A 17,966-nucleotide genomic window follows, 5' to 3' on the forward strand; every position below is an offset into this window, starting at 1 on the left:
TTCTACTAGGCTGTGATTTTTCAGACATCACCTATTGCCTTCTCATTTGTTATCTGGACTGTTAAATCCACTTCTTTTTTTTTTTTTTTAAGATTTATTTATTTATTATATGTAAGTACACTGTAGCTGTCTTCAGACACTCCAGAAGAGGGCGCCAGATCTCATTACGGATGGTTGTGAGCCACCATGTGGTTGCTGGGATTTGAACTCTGGACCTTCGGAAGAGCAGTCGGGTGCTCTTACCCACTGAGCCATCTCACCAGCCCTTAAATCCACTTCTATTCGAATTTTGTAAGCATTAAAATGCAACATTAATAATATGCAATTAGAAAATATTTATGTAAAGCTACTGAATGGGAAATGCCTTATAGATTAAGATGATATAAATTTTGAAATTATATTTACTTATTTTGTGTGTGAGTGTAGGTGTAGGTGTGTGTATATGTGTGGGCAGGTGTGTCATCCTGACATGCATGTGGAGGACACAGAGCCACTTGTGGGAGTCAGTTTTCTTTTTCCTCCATGTGGGTTCCAGGAACTGAACTCAGGTCACTAGGCTTGGCAGCAAGCACCTTTACCTGCTGAGCCATCCTACTGACCCTTAAGATGAGTTTTGCAAGCCAAGCTCTAAAGCCCTAAGCCTGTCCTGCCCAAGCATCTCCTGGTAAGGAGCCTGTTTGGAGGAACCAGGTCCAGACAGAAAAAGTTATATCACCAAAAGGATGAAACAATGCCACCAGGAGGCTGGAGATATCTAAGGCCCAATATGACTACATTTATATCCATGTTTTTAATGGGAATCACCATAGGGTCCTGTGACCAAAATCAACAATGTCCTTTCCTCCCCTTCACTGCCCCCATGATATTGCTTTTACGATCAAGTGTACATTAAGATTTGTTACCCACTAGGGGCAAACTGTAAAGCACACATCTGTTCTAATAACTGCAATCCTTGGAGAGCACAGACTGCTTTCATATCTGAATCTTCAATTACAGTCCGTAGCAGAGTTTCAGGACAAAAGGAGATAGCAAACATATCAGCATACTTCATAATTGTTGTTTTCCAGAGAGGGGCCCAGCCTTGAGCTGATCCTCCTGTCTCCAGCTCATCCTGCTAGCACACCCAGCTCTCAGAAGGTTTGTTATTTCCAGAATTCACACGTGACGTGTGTTAAGCCATTGCTAGACCACAATACCAAGGCTCCAAGATGATTTTAGGAATGATGTAAATTGTTAATTTGTTTTGAAGTACTTGCAAAAAAATTGTGCGTAGCTGTGTTAAATGGTTTAGAAGTGTATTTAGACATTTCGTTTGCCAAACAAAAGCCCACCTGCACTCAGGTGCAGCCTACTGGGAGTTAACGTGTAGTCTCCAAACATTTCACAGGTCTCAAGCATGGCAGGAGGGAGACTATACTCAGAGTTTGTCTACCCCTGTTCTCTCTTTGCTTGTTTCCACACCTTTCAACTGTGCTGAAATCACCTCTAATCAGGCAAGTAAGGCCCTCCTTATTCTTGAAGCCAATGGAGGCATCTTCACTCTCTGGATAGCAACTCTCTATTTCAAGAAACATGCTCGCCCTGGCTTCCCTTCTCTACCTACAGGTGTGGTTCCTACTTCTATCCTTCACCTTCATCTTTCACTAGTTAACTCTTTTCACTCAGCCACTCACTCCAGGCAAACTTTCCCACAGTTAAGGTTTCAATCAATTACCATGACCCAAGAAATAATTACAACACCTGCACTTCCATCCAAGCCTCCTCTCCCGAGAGCTATCGAGCAAGCTGCAGATCACATCTCTAGGTGACTATCCACCAGTCCATTTGTGGTTAGAACTAACCTCGTGATCTCACCCTAGCAACTCACAGAACTCTTCATTCAGCTCTCAGCTCTAAGAATTCTCCATGTTTTTTTCCTCATCTCTATCCCTGGCAACATTCTAACCAATCACCAAGCAGGGTCATGCTTGCTTCTTTAATCTATCTCCTTGTATAAACCACCCCTCTACTCTAGATCTTGAGTGTCCACCAAAGGTTCATGTGTTAAAGACTTGGTCCCCAAGGCAATTTGATTAACATTAAGTCACAGTGCCTAATGGGAGGGCTTCTGGTTCCTGGGCAAACACTCTTGAGGGCAGTTACAGCATACTCCCTCCCTGTCTTCTTTCTCATTCTCTTTTGCTTCCTGGCCATGAGGTTATGTGGGTTATTTTTGTTTTTTTGTTTTGTATATGCTCCTGACATCATATGCTACGCCACCACATACTCAAATAATTAAGGATTAGAGCCACCATGAGCCAAAATGAACCCTTTCTCCTTAGAAGTTAATTACCTTGGATATTTCGCTATAGTGACATAAAGCTGACTAATTATCACAGATGATTACCACCTCATCTAGAGGAATCACAGCCTGGGTGTGGGTCTCTCTGCTCTCAGTAGTTTCTATCCAGTCTATTCCACACAGAGGAGGAAGGGTCACACACAGGACACTGTGATCGGTGTCCACATCTAAAACCTTCCAATAGTTTCACATGGCTTCTGGTGAGACTCCAAGCTGCTCACGTTGCCTACGAGCTCCTTGTATCTATGCCTTGGCTCAGCTGTCCTAGTGTGTCTCCTCCTCTCAAGACTTTTACTAGAACCTTCTCAGGCCCTTGACTCAGCCTTCTCTAAGCCTCTGAGACCCCCTGCCACACAGTGCCATTTCACCACTGCCTCCCCAGTGCCTTCCAGAATGGGATGGCTTGCTAGGTAGGCTGGTTTTCAAGTGCCAAGGAGGCTGCCTGCCATCCTGCATGTTGGCAGTACCAGATAATTTAACTCCTAGGGCCCTAGGGCAGTCTCCCTCCTAGAAGCACACATTTCACCGTGCACAAAAGCTGCCAAACTTCTGGGATCATGTAGGAGTTTCTGAGATGTAAACTTCTCCTTCTAGTTTGTAAGAATTCATATCCACATTTCCCTTTCTACTAGAGCCCCTCAAAATGTCCTAAGTGGTCTTCAACACCCTGGTCTCTGAAATTTTTCCCTTATTCTCTGATTAAAACAGGATTACATATTCTTATTACTATGTCATATTTCGATTTCCCGTTTTGTTCTTTTAGTTTTCAAGTAATAAGAATGTGCATTTTTGATTTGGCTTGGAGGAATGACAGATTAACCCCTGCAAACCCACCCTCGAACAAAGAAATGATTGGAAAACATATGGTTGAAGTCAGCTGGGTGACAGGAAGGCATCAAGGTAGGGAGGACCAAGAGTTGGGAAGAATGAAAAGCAGAGTGGGGTTGGGGGAGAGAGGGAGGAAGAGAAAGGGGAGGGAAGGGAGGGAGGGGGACGAGGGGGGGACGAGGGGGGAAGAGAGGGAAGAAGAGAGGGAGAGAGGGAGGGAGAGAGAGACAGACAGACAGACAGACAGAGACAGAGAGAAGCCCAAGGCTCAGGGCAGCTTCTTCCCTTATGGTGGTCCTTAATTTGTAAGAGCTGCAAGAAAAGAGGAGGGGGAAAGGATGGGGAGAAAGAAAGAGGGAGCAGGAAGAGAGATAGGGAGAGGGGAGAAAGAGGGAGAGAGACAGAGAGGGAGAGGGGGGAGAGAGGGAGAAGAGAGGGGGATGAGAGGGAGACGGGGAGAAAGTGCCCCAGAGCCAAGCCTCCTACAGTACACAGGGCTAGGGAGAGTGTTCTGAGCCATAGCCTTGATGCACACTGAATCCTTACCACAGCCTCATCTGTACACTAAAGGATACAGCACAAGCCCTAGCCAGCAGTTTATGTTTCCCCCTTTCATGAGTTACACAGCCTCTTACTTACAAAGATTCCTAATAAAGACAAGTAACTGTCTATTATTTTCAGAAATAGACATGACACTGAAAAAAACTCAGAGGTGTCCTCAGTGCCCTGAGGACACACAGGACACAGCTCTGCTGCCTCCTCCCTTGCTGCCCTCCTTCCTTCCATCTTGGACACCCTGAGTTCTCATCCAGCTGAGGGTGGATTGGCTCATTCAGCTCCACCCCTCCCTCCCTGCCTGCCATCTGTCTGATTTTGTTGACATTCTTATTCTCTAGCTTTTACATTTTACACTTTGGTGGGATTTCTGGAGTCAGAGATAGTCCTAAAGTGTACAATTAGTAGTCTAATAAGGGGTCTACACATAGTTTGAGAGTCATTTTACTACATCACATGCTTAATCTGGTTAATATCTGTCAGGCTGACAGGATCTGGATCAGCTAAGCTAAGGAGGCAGATCTTTAGGCTCATGTGGGAAGGAGTTTTGAGTTAGGTTAAGCCAGGTGAGAAGATGGCTTGTCAGTGTTGGTCTTCAATAGTGCATCGTCAATAGTTCTGGACTCAATCAATCGGAGGAAGTAAGCGGTCCAGCAGCCTCATGTTCCTACCAACTTCACTTCTCCGGCCATGACAGAGGATGCTGCCTTAAACTACGAGCCAAAACCAAACCCTTCCCTCCTGTCAGGTAATTCCTCACAGCCATGAGGTAAGTACCGAACACGCTTGGGAAGAGCTTCGTAACAGTACTGTGGCGAGTCCCTGAAGGATGTGCTGTGAAGCCTGGGGAAGAAGGGCAAGTTTATTGTCAGATCAGTGAGCATTCCTCTCCAGACCGGGGTGTGCAGCCCAGCCACAGGTACTGTAAAGGCTGAGAGAGAGTCGTACCTGTGTAGTGCTCATTGCCTTGAGCAGCACAGGTCAGGAGCTGTGCCATGGAGGAGCCCACTCCCTTAGAGGTGCTTCCCACGTCCTGAGCACACTTTTCCAGCTGTAGGAAACAAATCCAAGGAAGGCAGAGCTTAGAAAAGAAACAATCTCCGAGGTCTTAGGGCATCACTTAGAACGATGGTTACACATCAGAATCGGAACCCGTGTTCATTCGCACCCAACTCGGCTGGGCCGTGCAGGGCAAAGGGCTTGGCTCTGCCCGAGTGAGGCAGGAACAGCCCCGCCAGCTGTGTGGAGCCATGAGAGGTCCTGAGCCTCACTAAGCCCCACTCCAGAGAGTGCCTGGCTTGGAAGGCCTTCAGCAGCCAATGCAGTTCCTTAACAGGCTATGCTGTGAGCATGATGCCTTGAGAAAGCCCAAAAGAAATCATTAGTGGCAGTAATTATGCCGTGGCAGGAGGTTGGCAGACAGTCGACTGCACCACCTTTCTGACATGTGGGGACATGAACACAGGCCACTTTAGTTACTATTCTTCAAGGAGTTCAAACTAAAAGGCATGTAAGAAAAATGGAGGTTTGGAGTGGCAATGAGTCCATGGAGGAAGGCAGAGGGCTTGCCTCTCATGAAAAGCATGCCTGCTTGCCATGTCTACCAAATAAGGAACAAGACTGGAAAAGGCCTAGGGTACAGATAGTTAATTAATTATTATATAGGGATACTGTTAAGAAGAGATTTGTAGGTGTATGGTGACAGGCAGAAAGTCATATACCAACTTTCCCAATGAAGGCCAATCTTTCAAATGAAAACGGAGTCTGGTCTACAACATGGCAGTCTGTGCACACACCCCCTTCCCCCCAGCCACTCACTCTTTCTTTATAAATAACAAGACATGCCTAAGGGATGTGTCAGATGGCAGGGGAAGGTGCTCGCCAGGAAGCCTGATGACCTGAAGTTAGTAAGTTAATACCTAGAATCCACAGAGTGGAAGGAAAGAACTCCCGAAAACTGTCTTGTGACTCCACAGACTCCACACACTTCTCTCTCTCTCTCTCTCTCTCTCTCTCTCTCTCTCTCTCTCTCTCTCTCTCTCTCTCTCTCTCTCTCTCTCTCTCTCTCTCTCTCTCTCTCTCTCTCTCACACACACACACACACACACACAAAACAACAACCACCACCCAAGTACAAATGGCAGAGCCCACACCCCACACAGCTTACCGTTTCTCCTGGAAGTGGTTTCAGTTGACTTTCTGCAGCGGCCATCTTGGCATCCTGCAGCTCATTCTTGAGAGTCTGCACAGTGTTCAGTGCAGAATCTATTTCCATGGGGCCACAGGCTTCATGGGCCTGCCAACAGAGTGGGGTATATGTGCATGGAGTCGGCTTGGCAAAGTGTCCTTAACACTCTGCAATTTATTAAATGTTTTCCTGGGAACCCTGACTCTAGCAGAAGGTAAAGTTAGCAAGTATTTCCCAAGGTAAAGGACCACTGTCGCTCAGGTCCTTAACTGTATGTCATTAATTACATGAGCCTTAGGACTGTAGACAGGTAAGCGCCCCCTTGAGCTACTTTACTCTCAGACCCAGAGGATGCACTTTTTTATTCGCCAGGCTTGGGTTGCAGTGACAGAGCACATGGCATAGTACACAGAGGCTTGAATGTGTGCACAAAGGCTCGGGATGTACTTGAATGTGTGTATAGAGGCTTGGGATGTCCTAGCATGTGCATGCAGAGGCTCGGGATGTACTTGAATGTGTGTGCAGAGGCTCAGGACGCACACCGGTAAAAAGTGAATAAGCAAACTGAGGAAGGATCCCACAGAGAGCACGCAGTAATTTCTTCTTATACATTTCCACACCATAAATCACTACCCTTTCACACACACTAAAGATGGGAAGAAATCCCCCTTCTCATCATTTGTTTTACTTGGTTAAATCTCCTGATCATTTAGAACACTGGTCTTCAGTAGCCAGGACTCCATGGCTTGACACACGTTAATAAATTTTATGCATACTTAATTTTGCCAGTCAGAATTCTCAATACTTATAAATTATCACTCTGCATCTCTTTTTGATAACTGGCACAAAGCATCACTAAGCTCTAGGTGACTGGATTTTGTGTGTTCATCTTATTAGGTACAGAAGCTCAGACTGGTCAGCAGACTTGAAAACAACAGGGGCCCAAACAAATTCATCCTGTTTAATTCCAGGATCTTGGAGCTTAACCCTTTTAATACATTGAAAAATAAATAATTAGAATCTCTCGAAGCCTTTTCCTGGACCAGCAGACAAGCTGGAGCATCACTTAGGGGCTCACTGTTCCAGGGTCTGATGTCGGTATGTGCCAAGATTCACTGAGAAAACTTAGCCTGCAACTAACATGTGGGCTACATGGCTTGTGGTGTGGATAGGTTTGCCTGAGGCATGCTGGGTACCTGTCTTCTAATAAGCACCTCACCATACACACCGGGCCATTACAGTGTGGATAGTTCTAGGACCTCTCTGAGAAATAGCTCAAACTTTACTGGGAAGAGTCTAAGGCCCTGGCACTTGGCTTTGGCAATGCGGCTCTCTGTTCATGTCAGGCACTCAAGTTGGCTTCCATTTTCTTCCCTTACCACTTTACGAGGCTGTGAGCTTCTATAAAGGGATTGCTACAAGGGAAAATGAATTCAAGCCAGAACTTCATGCTAATAACTACATCAGAGTTGCAGTGAGCTCCTTTGATAACTGAGTTTCAGAGACAAACGCATTTAGTCCCCAGTTCTGTCCCACTGAGACTCTGCCAAGGCAAATGTGCCCATGGAAGGTATGAAAACGTTTTAGGGAAGAAAATCGTAGCTAAGATGGCAGCCCCCTCCTAGGTACATTGTCTCTTAAGTTCTGGAGATGGTACTTGGAAGATAAGGATAAAATCAATTATTGCTAAAGCTTGGATCAAAAACAGCCAATGTCTCCATAAAAAATTAGTCCTAGTGCATAGCTCTTCTGGAAGGTGGGGGAACTTTTAGGTGACACCTACATGAAGGAAGGTAGGTTATTGGGGGTGTACCCTTGACAGAGTTATTGGGACCTTTGCACTGTCTTATATCTTTTATATCCTGACTGTCATGAAGTGAGCAAAAATTCGACCTGCCTGTACTCTTAGCCAGAGACACACGTTGTTGCTACTACAAAGAACACCACACAGTATTGCTACCAGCCACAGGCAAGATGGCCGACTAATAGTGAACAGAAATCTATGGTGTACCCTCTTCATTCTTCACTGTATTTTCTTTCCTTCCTTCACCTTTCTCATTCTTTTCTTTGTTGTGTTTGTTTGTTTGTTTTTAAAAAAAAGACAGTCTTCCATAGCCCTGGCTGGCCTATGTAGCTGATAAATGAGCTGAGGGTGACCTTGAACTCCTGAAACTCCAGCCTCCATCTACCAAGTGCTGGGTTTACAGGCATGTGGCACCATGCTTGACTAAACCTTTCATCCTTTGCAGTTACTTTTCTTTGGCATTTGTCATCGTACCGAGGGTGATGATCAAGCCTAGGAGCTTACACTCATCGTTAGACCACAGTGCTATCATTTAATGGTCACTAAATGAAACCGATGGCCCAGCAGGGCTAAGGCCTGGATGGCACTCATACCACAACACCACAAAGAGATAAAAAGCTGAAGCGCTGACCACCAGAGTTAAGCCCCCCACTTGCCTTCTGCGAGGCAGTGCGTAGCTCGGCCAGGCTGGTCGCCAGGTTCTTGGCGCACTGACTCAACTGCATGGCTGCAGCCTGGTCACTCACAGTGGGTACTGCCGCCTTAGCAGAGGATACCATCTTGCTTCCAGGCTGTGGAGAGATGAATAGAAAGTAATGGGCAATCTGCTGCTGAGAGAGATACAAACAGCATGGCCTCCACAGTGACCCGAACACATTTTCCCCTAAAACAGGATGTGGTTTGAATTAGAACTGACTCCCCCAGGTTCCCGAGCTTGAACACTTGAGGAGGTTACAGAACGTTTACAAAGTGGAGCCTTGCCAGAGGAAGTGTCACTAGATGTCTAAGGGTTATCATTGCTGTGATGAAACACCACAACCAAAGCAACTGGGGAGGAAAGGGTTTATCTGGCTCCTGTTTCCATATCACTGTTTATCACTGAAGGACGTCAGGGTAGGAACTCAGACAGGGAGGGAACCTGGATGCAGGAGCTGATGCAGAAGCCTTGGAGGGGTGCTGCTTACTGGCTTGCTCTCCATGGCTTGATCAGCCTGCTTTCTTACCCAGGATCAATAGTTGATGGTACCACCCACAATGGGCTGGGTCCTCCCCATCAATCCCTAATTAAGGAAATGCCCTACAGGCTTGTCTGTTTATAGACTGATCTGTAGATATTTTCTCAATTGAGCTTCCCTCTGCCCAGATGACTATAGCTTTAAGGCAAGTTGACCTTAAACTAGCCAACACAGAGGCTTAGGTGTATAGCATCTTCCTACTTCCTGTTCTCTTCCTAACTGCTTCCTGTGTGCAGATGAAATGTGATCTGCCAGGTTTCGGCTGCTGCTTCCATGCCATGCCATACCTCACCTCCAATAATGGACTCTAGCCCTTTGATTCTGAGACAAAATAAACCCTTCTCCATTAAGTTGCCTTTGGTCATGGTGTTCATGGTCATAGCAACCAAAGAATAACTAACACAAAGGGACACACTAAACTCCAACTAATTCCTCGGGCTGGAAAGAAGGCTTAGTGGCCCATATTCATTTCCCAGGACCCACAAAGCTGTCTGTAGCTCTAGTTCCTGGATTGGATGATCTCTTCTGGCCTCTGAGTTCTCTCTCTCTCTCTCTCTCTCTCTCACACACACACACACACACACACACACACACACACAGAATATACAAATATACAGGCAAAATATAAATAGATAACACCGAATTAAACAACAACAACAATAACAACACTCCAAATAACTGCCATGCCAAATCAGTTCACTCCAAGACAGTTCAAAATATCAACTAGGGGCAAGACAGGCAAGTTGGACAAAGTAACTTAAAATTCTCATTTAAAATAGATTCCAAAGATAGCTCTTTGATAAGAATATTTCTTTGTATTTCCCAGAGGAGCTCTTTACCCTGACTTTAAATACACCTTATAGCCCATAAAAATAAAGGCAAATAAGATGATTTTACTCTTTCACAAATGAAAATACACTGTCCAGGCAGAACACCTATGCACATGCAGACACATCTTCAAGAACAGGCGATATTATTCATGTTGTTTTATAATACCCGGTTCTGCCTGGCTTTTTAGGTATATGGTGTTCTATGCGTCCTGTAGATATTTCTCAGTCTCCTACTGTTGGGATTGTATCCATTTCCTTGCCAATGCCAATGTAGAAAAAAAAATGGCAGAGAACTAGATAAATCTCAATAATTTTTAGTGTGTAAAATTTTAGAAGTTGCTTTTCTGGCTCCAAAGCAAACCAAGCTTTTAGGGCTTTAAAAATGTATGCTATAAATGGGTCTCAGAAAAATTGTAATGATTTCAGTGGCAGATCATAAATATTAAGGATAAAAGTACTATGTTAGTATTTAAAGAATTAATGAGAATCTGTAGGAGAACCTAATGTAAGTATTAAAAAACTCGAATGATTTCATGTTACCAGACCTTAAGAACATAATACTGATACATGAAAAATGCTTAACACTCAAAGACAAAGGATATGAAATCAAACAAAATAAAATTTAAAAAAGATAGAAGCTAAAACACTTTCTAAAGCTCTTAACTCCATCTTATAAAAGATGGATTAAAAAGTGTGCTCCATATACTGTGAGCTGTAAATTCACATTGTTCATCCTTCTGGAAGGGCAACTCTACAATATTCATGTGGGAAGTTAAAGATGTATGCTTGGGCTGGGGGCTGGGTTAGCTTAGTGGTAGAATGTGTGTGTATCTATATATAGACACACACACACACACTAGATATTGTAAATATGTACTTTTAACAGTTCTTGCTCACATTATGTGTATTTATAAATATAAATACATATAAATATCCACACACACTTTTTTCCACTTTTCTAGTTTTTTCCCCCAAGACACGATCTTTCTGTGTATCTCTGGCTGTCCTACGTACACTAGGGTGGCCTTGAATTTAGAGATCTACCTGCCTGATCTAGCCGCCTCTGCCTCCCAAGTTCTAGGATTAAAGGCTATGCCACCACACTTAGCTTAAACATACGCACATTTTGATTTGTTGATTCTGTTGCCTTTTACTTTGAAGTTTGCCTGTTTTTTTTTTTTTTTTAAATAAAGTTTTAAGTATCTACAATAGCAGTTAAAAGAACAGGAGAAAAGAAGAAAAGAGGAGAGAAAAAAAAGAAAATGTGGGTGGGAAGGAGGGGAAGAAGGGAGGGAGGGAGGGAAAGAAGGGAAGGAGGGAGGGAAAGAGAGAACCTACAAACCAGTTCAGTGGACTGAGAAACACCTTCACTGCTCAATCCTAACTCTCTACCATCTGCCTGGGGGCAAACTAAACGCAGAGCCAGCCCCAGGATTACTATGGAAAAAAGACCTTCTTTCTAAACCCCAAATCTCAGTGTGACAAAGAAGAAGTAAACTAGTTTGCTAACCTATTTCTAGGAATTCACCCAAGTAAATAACTCAAGCTGGGGATGAAGACTGCACATGAAGAGGCTCTCATTATAGGCTGCTCAGGGTAGCCCCAAACAAGAGCCAGCGTGTCTAATGAAGGGATGGTTAAAAGCAGAGCAGAGTCACCCAGCATACCTTCTGAATCACAAATGCCCACACTACAAAGAAGATGGAGAGCTGGAGACAGGGCAGTGGTAGGTACAGCTATTACTTCTCCTGCTGGGTTCGAGCCCCAAAGGGTTCATATACAATGAATGCAACTCAAAACATTATACACCATAACTAGAATATATTGTTAAAAGAAAGATCTTAAGAGTCAGACGTAAAGGAGCGTTGGAATAAAACAGTGTCTTTTGGATATGATAGGACTGTACCACTCAAGAACTCATTGTTGCCATGGCTGCCTGCACACGACAGGCACAGTATCAAGCCAGTCAGCATTCTAGCGTGGAGTGGAAAGGGGTTCATGAACCCACATCCTTAACTGAAGAACAACTGACAATTAGTAGAGACTTCTTTTCTTTAAGGGTGTGGCTTGTGGCAGAATTACCCCTCTCTGGTGCATGCTCTCAGAAGTTTATTCACAACACAAACTAGAGTCAATGGGTTATTAGACTTAAGAAAACAAAGTCTACGTCAGGGGTAGAGAGGTGAGTGAGGCTGGTTCTGGAGGGAGATCAGGTGAGGAGCTGAAGAGAATATGATCAAATTACATTGCAGGAAATTCTCAAGGAAGTATAAAATAATTCTAAGTTCAAGATTATATATCCACCCAACAAACCAGCTAGTGTTTCTCTCTGTGTCACAGAACACAAGAAAGCAGACAAAAACATCCAGGTTTTATCTCTGCATAGTGGATCACCCATAGGCAGCATTTGAAAAACTAACCCACTACTACTTGCCTTGATCACTAGCACTTCACTGGGTCAGTGACATATCCCTCCCCTGAAACGTAAAGAGGCCTTGCAGCTGCTTAGACAAGAACTTAGCCAAGGCTGTGGGATCTGCACAGATAATGCTCTTTCCCTTAAGGACAAAGGGCAGACTCTGCCAGCTGTGGGTTCTGCAAAGGACCATGGTGCTGTTCTATGTTACCTGTAGGAAGTTCTGGCTGGAGATGATGAGAGCCAGCTGGGCACTGAGGTCTTCTGCTTGTGCTTGGCTCCCTCTCACGCCCTGCACTAGCTGAGGGATGTGATCAGCCACAGCCTGCAAGGAGCAAGAAAATAGCAACTGAGCATGGGCAGAGAGGGACAGCTAGCAAAGGAGCAGGGAAATGACCCAAAGTGATGACTGTTGATGCGTGATCCACTCCCAGGGACACTAGTACCAGAAGCTGGATACGACAGCACACTGAACCCTCTTCTCCTCACCCCTCCCACTTTAACAGCCCTCCTGATGGGCTCAGTCTATTGATAGCCAACTGTTGTCTATAACAAAGCCTTGAAAAAACTTCCCTAGTCAAAACTCACAGGCTCCAGGCCATGAGGACTGAAGGTAAAAATCAAACCAACCAACCAACCTACAATTCACAGTCAGATAAACTGAGTCAGATGGCTGTATGACCTGAAAAAGGATGGGAAAGGTTCAAGAGCCAGCATGTTTAAGTGCTCAGACCCCTGACTCTGCAGGTATGGATTCTGGGCCTCACCTTACATGTGGCCATTGCTCCTGTTTCTGTTCCAACCAGTTCTTAGCATTGCTCAAATGAGGAAACCCAACAAACGGGGAGAGAGGAGCCACATTTAGCAAAGCAGGAATGCTCTATGACAGCCCCATCAGCTTGGGCTCTTCCTAATTGCCCTCTGATGGAGCAGGCATCTCCGCTGGTAAAGGTGCCCAGTGCATTTTAGCCTTCTGTCCACCCTCCACCCTAGCCAAAATGTAAACATATTTTAAAATATCCCAATGGAAATGTGAGCAGGCCCTTTCCAATGCTGATTCCAGAAATTTGGTCCATTTTCCCTTTCAACTTCAGTCTGTCATTTAGATTCTCTCTCATTTCCTGGCAGGGATGCTCAGAGATCTAATACCTTCAGTCTCTTTGGCAAAGAGGGAGAAAAGGCTGGCTGGCTCCACAATAGGTCCCCGGGCATGAGCAGCTTGCGGTCCCTGAGGAAGGGAAAGGCCACTTTCCAGCCTTGCTGGCAGCTGAACAGCACAAGAAAGAACTATACTGTCTGAGCAGAGGCCTCACTCTCAGCAAGCTCTTCTCCTTCCACATACCCTAAGCACAAAGGACCACAAACCCCTGAGCATCACAGTCAAATATGAGAGGGGACCTCGGGAAAACCAGAATCAGGCCTAGAGAGCTCTAGACAATTCTCTCCCAGTTGCGTGGCCAATTTGTGAAGAACTGGATTCCCCCAGAAACACAGCCACTGCTGAAGAGGCAGCTTCCCTTGGTTGACTCAATCTTTTTCAGAGAAAAGTCAGAACAGGTTAACTGTCAGAACACTGGCACAATCAGACATGCCTGTCATCAGCCTCCACTGCCCACACTCTTAGGAGACTCCAGCAAGATGTCCCATCACGTGCAGGAGACACCTCTGCAAAAGGATTTTATGTCCCAGGACATCAAAAGGGGGGACATCATCCCAGGTGTCCTGGGAGAGTCACTCCTCTTGGTGGGAAAAGAGAATGTTTGCAGAAAGCTTGCTTTGACACAACACCAATGCCCTGTCCCCCCAAAACAGACAACCAAGCCACAGATAACAGAGTGCACCCAACAGGAGGCTACAGAAGGCAGACAGGACAAAGCAGACTTCAGCTGTGGAGAAAGCAGGAGATCAGCCTGCCGTAGTGCATGGAGACTGGACATAACCAGTCTCCCAGAGGGGAAGGCACTCTGGAAAGCCAAATATTCATTTCCATTTCAAAGCTCCAAAAGGCCTCATCGATTCTTTTTATTTAATTCAGTCTCTTAAACAAGATGTGGATAAAGGAAAGATAATGTTGGAAAAGACACTGCTTCCAAATGCAGGCTCCACTTAATGGACAAAAGCCAGACATGTGTACACCTGGAAGACAGAACCACTGCAAACTAGATTAGGAGCCTGGAAGACCTGTCTTAAATGAATTACGGGGGTGTGTGGCGGTCTGATGTCATCAGTAATCTGCTGCAGACCTGGCCCTCAGCGCACAGGGAGCCTACCTTGCAGCTCTGGACCAGTTGTTGCTGGGCTGAGGGGTTCTTGTTGGAGATGGCTGCATTCTGGGAGGCTGCAATGGTCTGTGTGGCAGCAGCTGCAGCCTGCTTGGCTGCAACCTGCAGAGGAGAGGGACACAGGTCAGTCCAGGATGGTGCTTGAAAACTCATACACCATGCCTTTCCACTATGGGAGCAGACACTGTCTCTTCGAAGCCACCAACAATCTCAACCTTGTCACTCTTTGCTGTCTTCCTTGCTGCCTGCTTTTGGTAAAAGATGGGCGTGACCTTTTGCTGGTCTCATTCTGGTCACCACAGGTGCTATGAGTGAGCACGATGGCCTTGTCATATCTGGAAGACATTATTTCACAAGCCTCCCCAACCTCTGGCTCTTCTATCTCTCTACCCTGGTGTCCTCCAAGTCATGCAAATGATCAAGGTAGTCAACTCTCCAGCAGGAAGAGGCTCATGAGGCCCCACATCTAGCTAAGGAGCTGTTGGCCACGGATGGCCAATGGGGAAAGGGAAGTCAGTTTTCTTCTCTGTAGATCATTGGAGGGTGCCTATGCTCTCCGGGTAGAGCCTACACCCAAGCACTGGTAGTAGCAGGATTTTGACTCAACAAATTATTATTATTATTACACCATTTGGGTAGCTGCCAACAGTATGAAGTTAGGAAAGGGATATAGAGAAGTGTTCCAGGTGTTAGGAGTGGAGTGTGGATACGATCTAAATACATTTATGTATGAAGTTACCAAAGAATAAATGGAAATTTAAAATACAAAAGACAAGAGACAGTTGTTAATGCTGAGATGGCATTGGTAAGCAGCAGAGTCTTAATGTTCTAGGGAAAGAAAATGTCCCCCATGAAGCACAGGCTGCCCCTTATGTCAAGCATCAATGGATGTGTCCGTGTGTCTCCTCTCACAGTGCCCAGAGGCCTTAGCTCAGATGGGACACATGCCCCTGAGGTCATTAATCCAGTCCAGTATTTTGTCTCCTTCTAATAAGGAGACTAATTTTCTTGCAGAGCTTAGTAGGTGGCCATTAGAGGGACTCCTCATTTGACAGCCAGGTAGCTCGGCCTTCATCCCTCCACATTTTAGTTTGAAGGTCTCCTATAAATATCCATGTAAAGAAATGTTTTACTCATGTAGTTTGTGCCTATTATTTTCAACTCTTCACTGGAATATTTTGAGAAGAAATGGCAAATGTGTTCGTTCTGCCTCCCTTCTCAGTCCCACCCTGCTCCTTAGCTCTGGTCTAAAATCCCACAGAAGCCCACAGAACTCACTGCCTCCCACAGAATGGGAACTTAGCACGACTTGTCCTGCTCAATGTATCCATTAATGCTAAGAAAAAAGGCCCCCAATATTCCTGCAAAAACACTGCATTCTACTGCTGAATGCGGACCTTTAACCCAAGCCTTTGGCAGCCCTGAACTGAAGCAAGTTTTCAAATTGTGTGACTTCTGTTAAAGTACCCAAAGGATCCAGCATTGCTGACTTTGATCTGGCACTCTTTATATAGGTATCATTTCGGTGAGTTGGCATTTTCCCCCTAGGTAACCCTTAGCAATCATAAATGGCACCCTAAAAGCTAGCCTGTTTCCTGACCTCCAGCCGGTTGACGATTTTTTTCTTAATAGCATTCTGCGCAGCGGCATTGGTTGCTACTCGGAGACCCTCGGCAGCTTCTCTCAGCCTCTGCTGCTGGTCTTCATTCTCTGGGTTGGCTGCAGCCCCCTGCAAAGGTAGAAACAGATGATTCAAGTGACCCAGGGACAGTAGGCTGTAATTGCTCAAGGCATCCCTTTAATCTTACTTCTTTCTAATAATGCCTACTATGGAAAGCCACAAGCTAGGGTAACAGCTGTGTACTATCAGGCTGTGTTGATATGTTGCCTCCACAGCCTCCTGAATAGTACATCCCCAGCCCCTATAAACACTATTCTCATATACTAAAGATCAAACCTGCACGTAGTTATAGAAACGGCTCTGTAAATCACATTGGGTATCTATACAAATTACCTTGTAGCTGTAATGTTCAAAAACTCAAGGCTTCAAAGATTTGAGGCATTATCATAATATCCCACTTAGTAAGTATGCTTTGTATTTATGTATCAGCTAAAAAATCTAAGTAAAAAGAAAAATGTATTTTATTCTAGTCTGGAGTCTAGTTTTACAAATCTTATAAGATGAAGTGCCCTGATAATTTTCTTCCAGGAGGATGAACAATTTGCTTAACAACAACAAGAAGTAACAAAAAACAAAAACAAAAACAAAAACCCCTCCCTTTCTGCTGAGTTGCATTACTATTATGTCAATCATTAAAAGGGCAATACAGAAAAAGAAAAAAAAGTAATTATCATTGTAGAAAAAAACAGAATGGTCTCTACCTGAGATGGATGGAAGGAGGGAGAGGGCAGACAGACAAAGGAGGGAAAACAGTGAGAAGCCTCAGGGTATGGGAGAGGAGGGGAGTGGCCTCTAATGCTCTGTAGCCTGGAAGGGGAGCTGCATAGAGCGACTGCTCAGAGCGATGGATAGGAGTGTTTGCTATTGTGATCAATTTACAAAAAGAGCTCTGATAGATCCCTCCCTGTCAGATATGAGAATAACATGCACATAGATATGTTTCTCAAGGATGATTTTATGTTAACTGGTGTGACAGACACCCTGATGGCTCATGTCTTCACAGCACGGCTGGAATGTACCAAGGCAAAAGTAAATATGGAAAGTGAAGGTTCCATTGGGAAAAGAAGCCCTTGGATGGTGCATGATGGGAGGGGGCGGGGAGGCCACAGGGGTAGTTTCTACAGAAAGACCCCAAGGGAAGTTTGCTAAAGGCTGTGAAGAGAAATCCTGTCTGAGACAAACAGCTGGTACCCAACTTCAAAGGGCAAAGCTGATGCCCTTGGCTGGCAGAACAGCATGGTACCCATACAGCTGTAAACACTTTGTGCAGGTCCACGGCCCTTTTACCCTGGCCTTTCAGCTGAACCTGTCCTTAGCATCTTGTCAGTTTTACTCAGATACATAGGATTCTAAAGTCAGGAAAGGTTAATGCCGGGAGAAGGTACTCACTTTCTCCCCTTGAGACAAAATACGATGCGTAATTTTGATTGTCCATGTGGGAAGTTCCCCTGTAAGTGTGGGCAACCCCATTCCACAGGCAGGGTCCTAAATTAAAACTGCAAAGACAGCCAAGTACCAGCATGGACCTCTCTGCTTCCTGACCAGGGATTCGATGTGACCAGCTACAGCTGCTCTGCCACCATGAAGGACTGTGCCCTCAAACTACAAGCCAAAATAAATCCCTCGTCCATGATGCTGGAGTTAATAGCTTTGTTGTCTGCGCTAAGTCAGCATCTCTTTCTTGTGTTCAACAACTCCTCCCCTACCCCAAGTACCTTAGGTGTCACAAAGCTATTCCAGTTCTTTTTTTTTTTTTTTTTTTTTTTTTTTTTTTTTTTTTTTTTTTTTTTTTTTTTTTTTTTTTTT

The 17,966-nt window shown here is 45.0% G+C and overlaps 1 protein-coding gene across 1 annotated transcript in view; it reads right to left on the bottom strand.

The window, feature by feature from the left end:
• The window catches only part of Tln2 (talin 2), a 425,269-nt gene that overhangs the window by 108,523 nt on the left and 298,780 nt on the right, over window positions 1–17,966 (bottom strand). Inside the window, exons 23-28 of the mRNA XM_029481962.1 lie at window positions 16,080–16,208; window positions 14,468–14,581; window positions 12,409–12,522; window positions 8,373–8,507; window positions 5,892–6,020; window positions 4,673–4,775 (exon numbers count right to left, since the gene is read on the bottom strand). Of these exons, the coding sequence (XP_029337822.1) occupies window positions 4,673–4,775; window positions 5,892–6,020; window positions 8,373–8,507; window positions 12,409–12,522; window positions 14,468–14,581; window positions 16,080–16,208 (724 nt within the window). The remainder of the gene's footprint in view (window positions 1–4,672; window positions 4,776–5,891; window positions 6,021–8,372; window positions 8,508–12,408; window positions 12,523–14,467; window positions 14,582–16,079; window positions 16,209–17,966) is intronic.

This window comes from Mus caroli, chromosome 9 (assembly GCF_900094665.2).
Source record: "Mus caroli chromosome 9, CAROLI_EIJ_v1.1, whole genome shotgun sequence".
Lineage (NCBI taxonomy): Eukaryota > Metazoa > Chordata > Mammalia > Rodentia > Muridae > Mus > Mus caroli.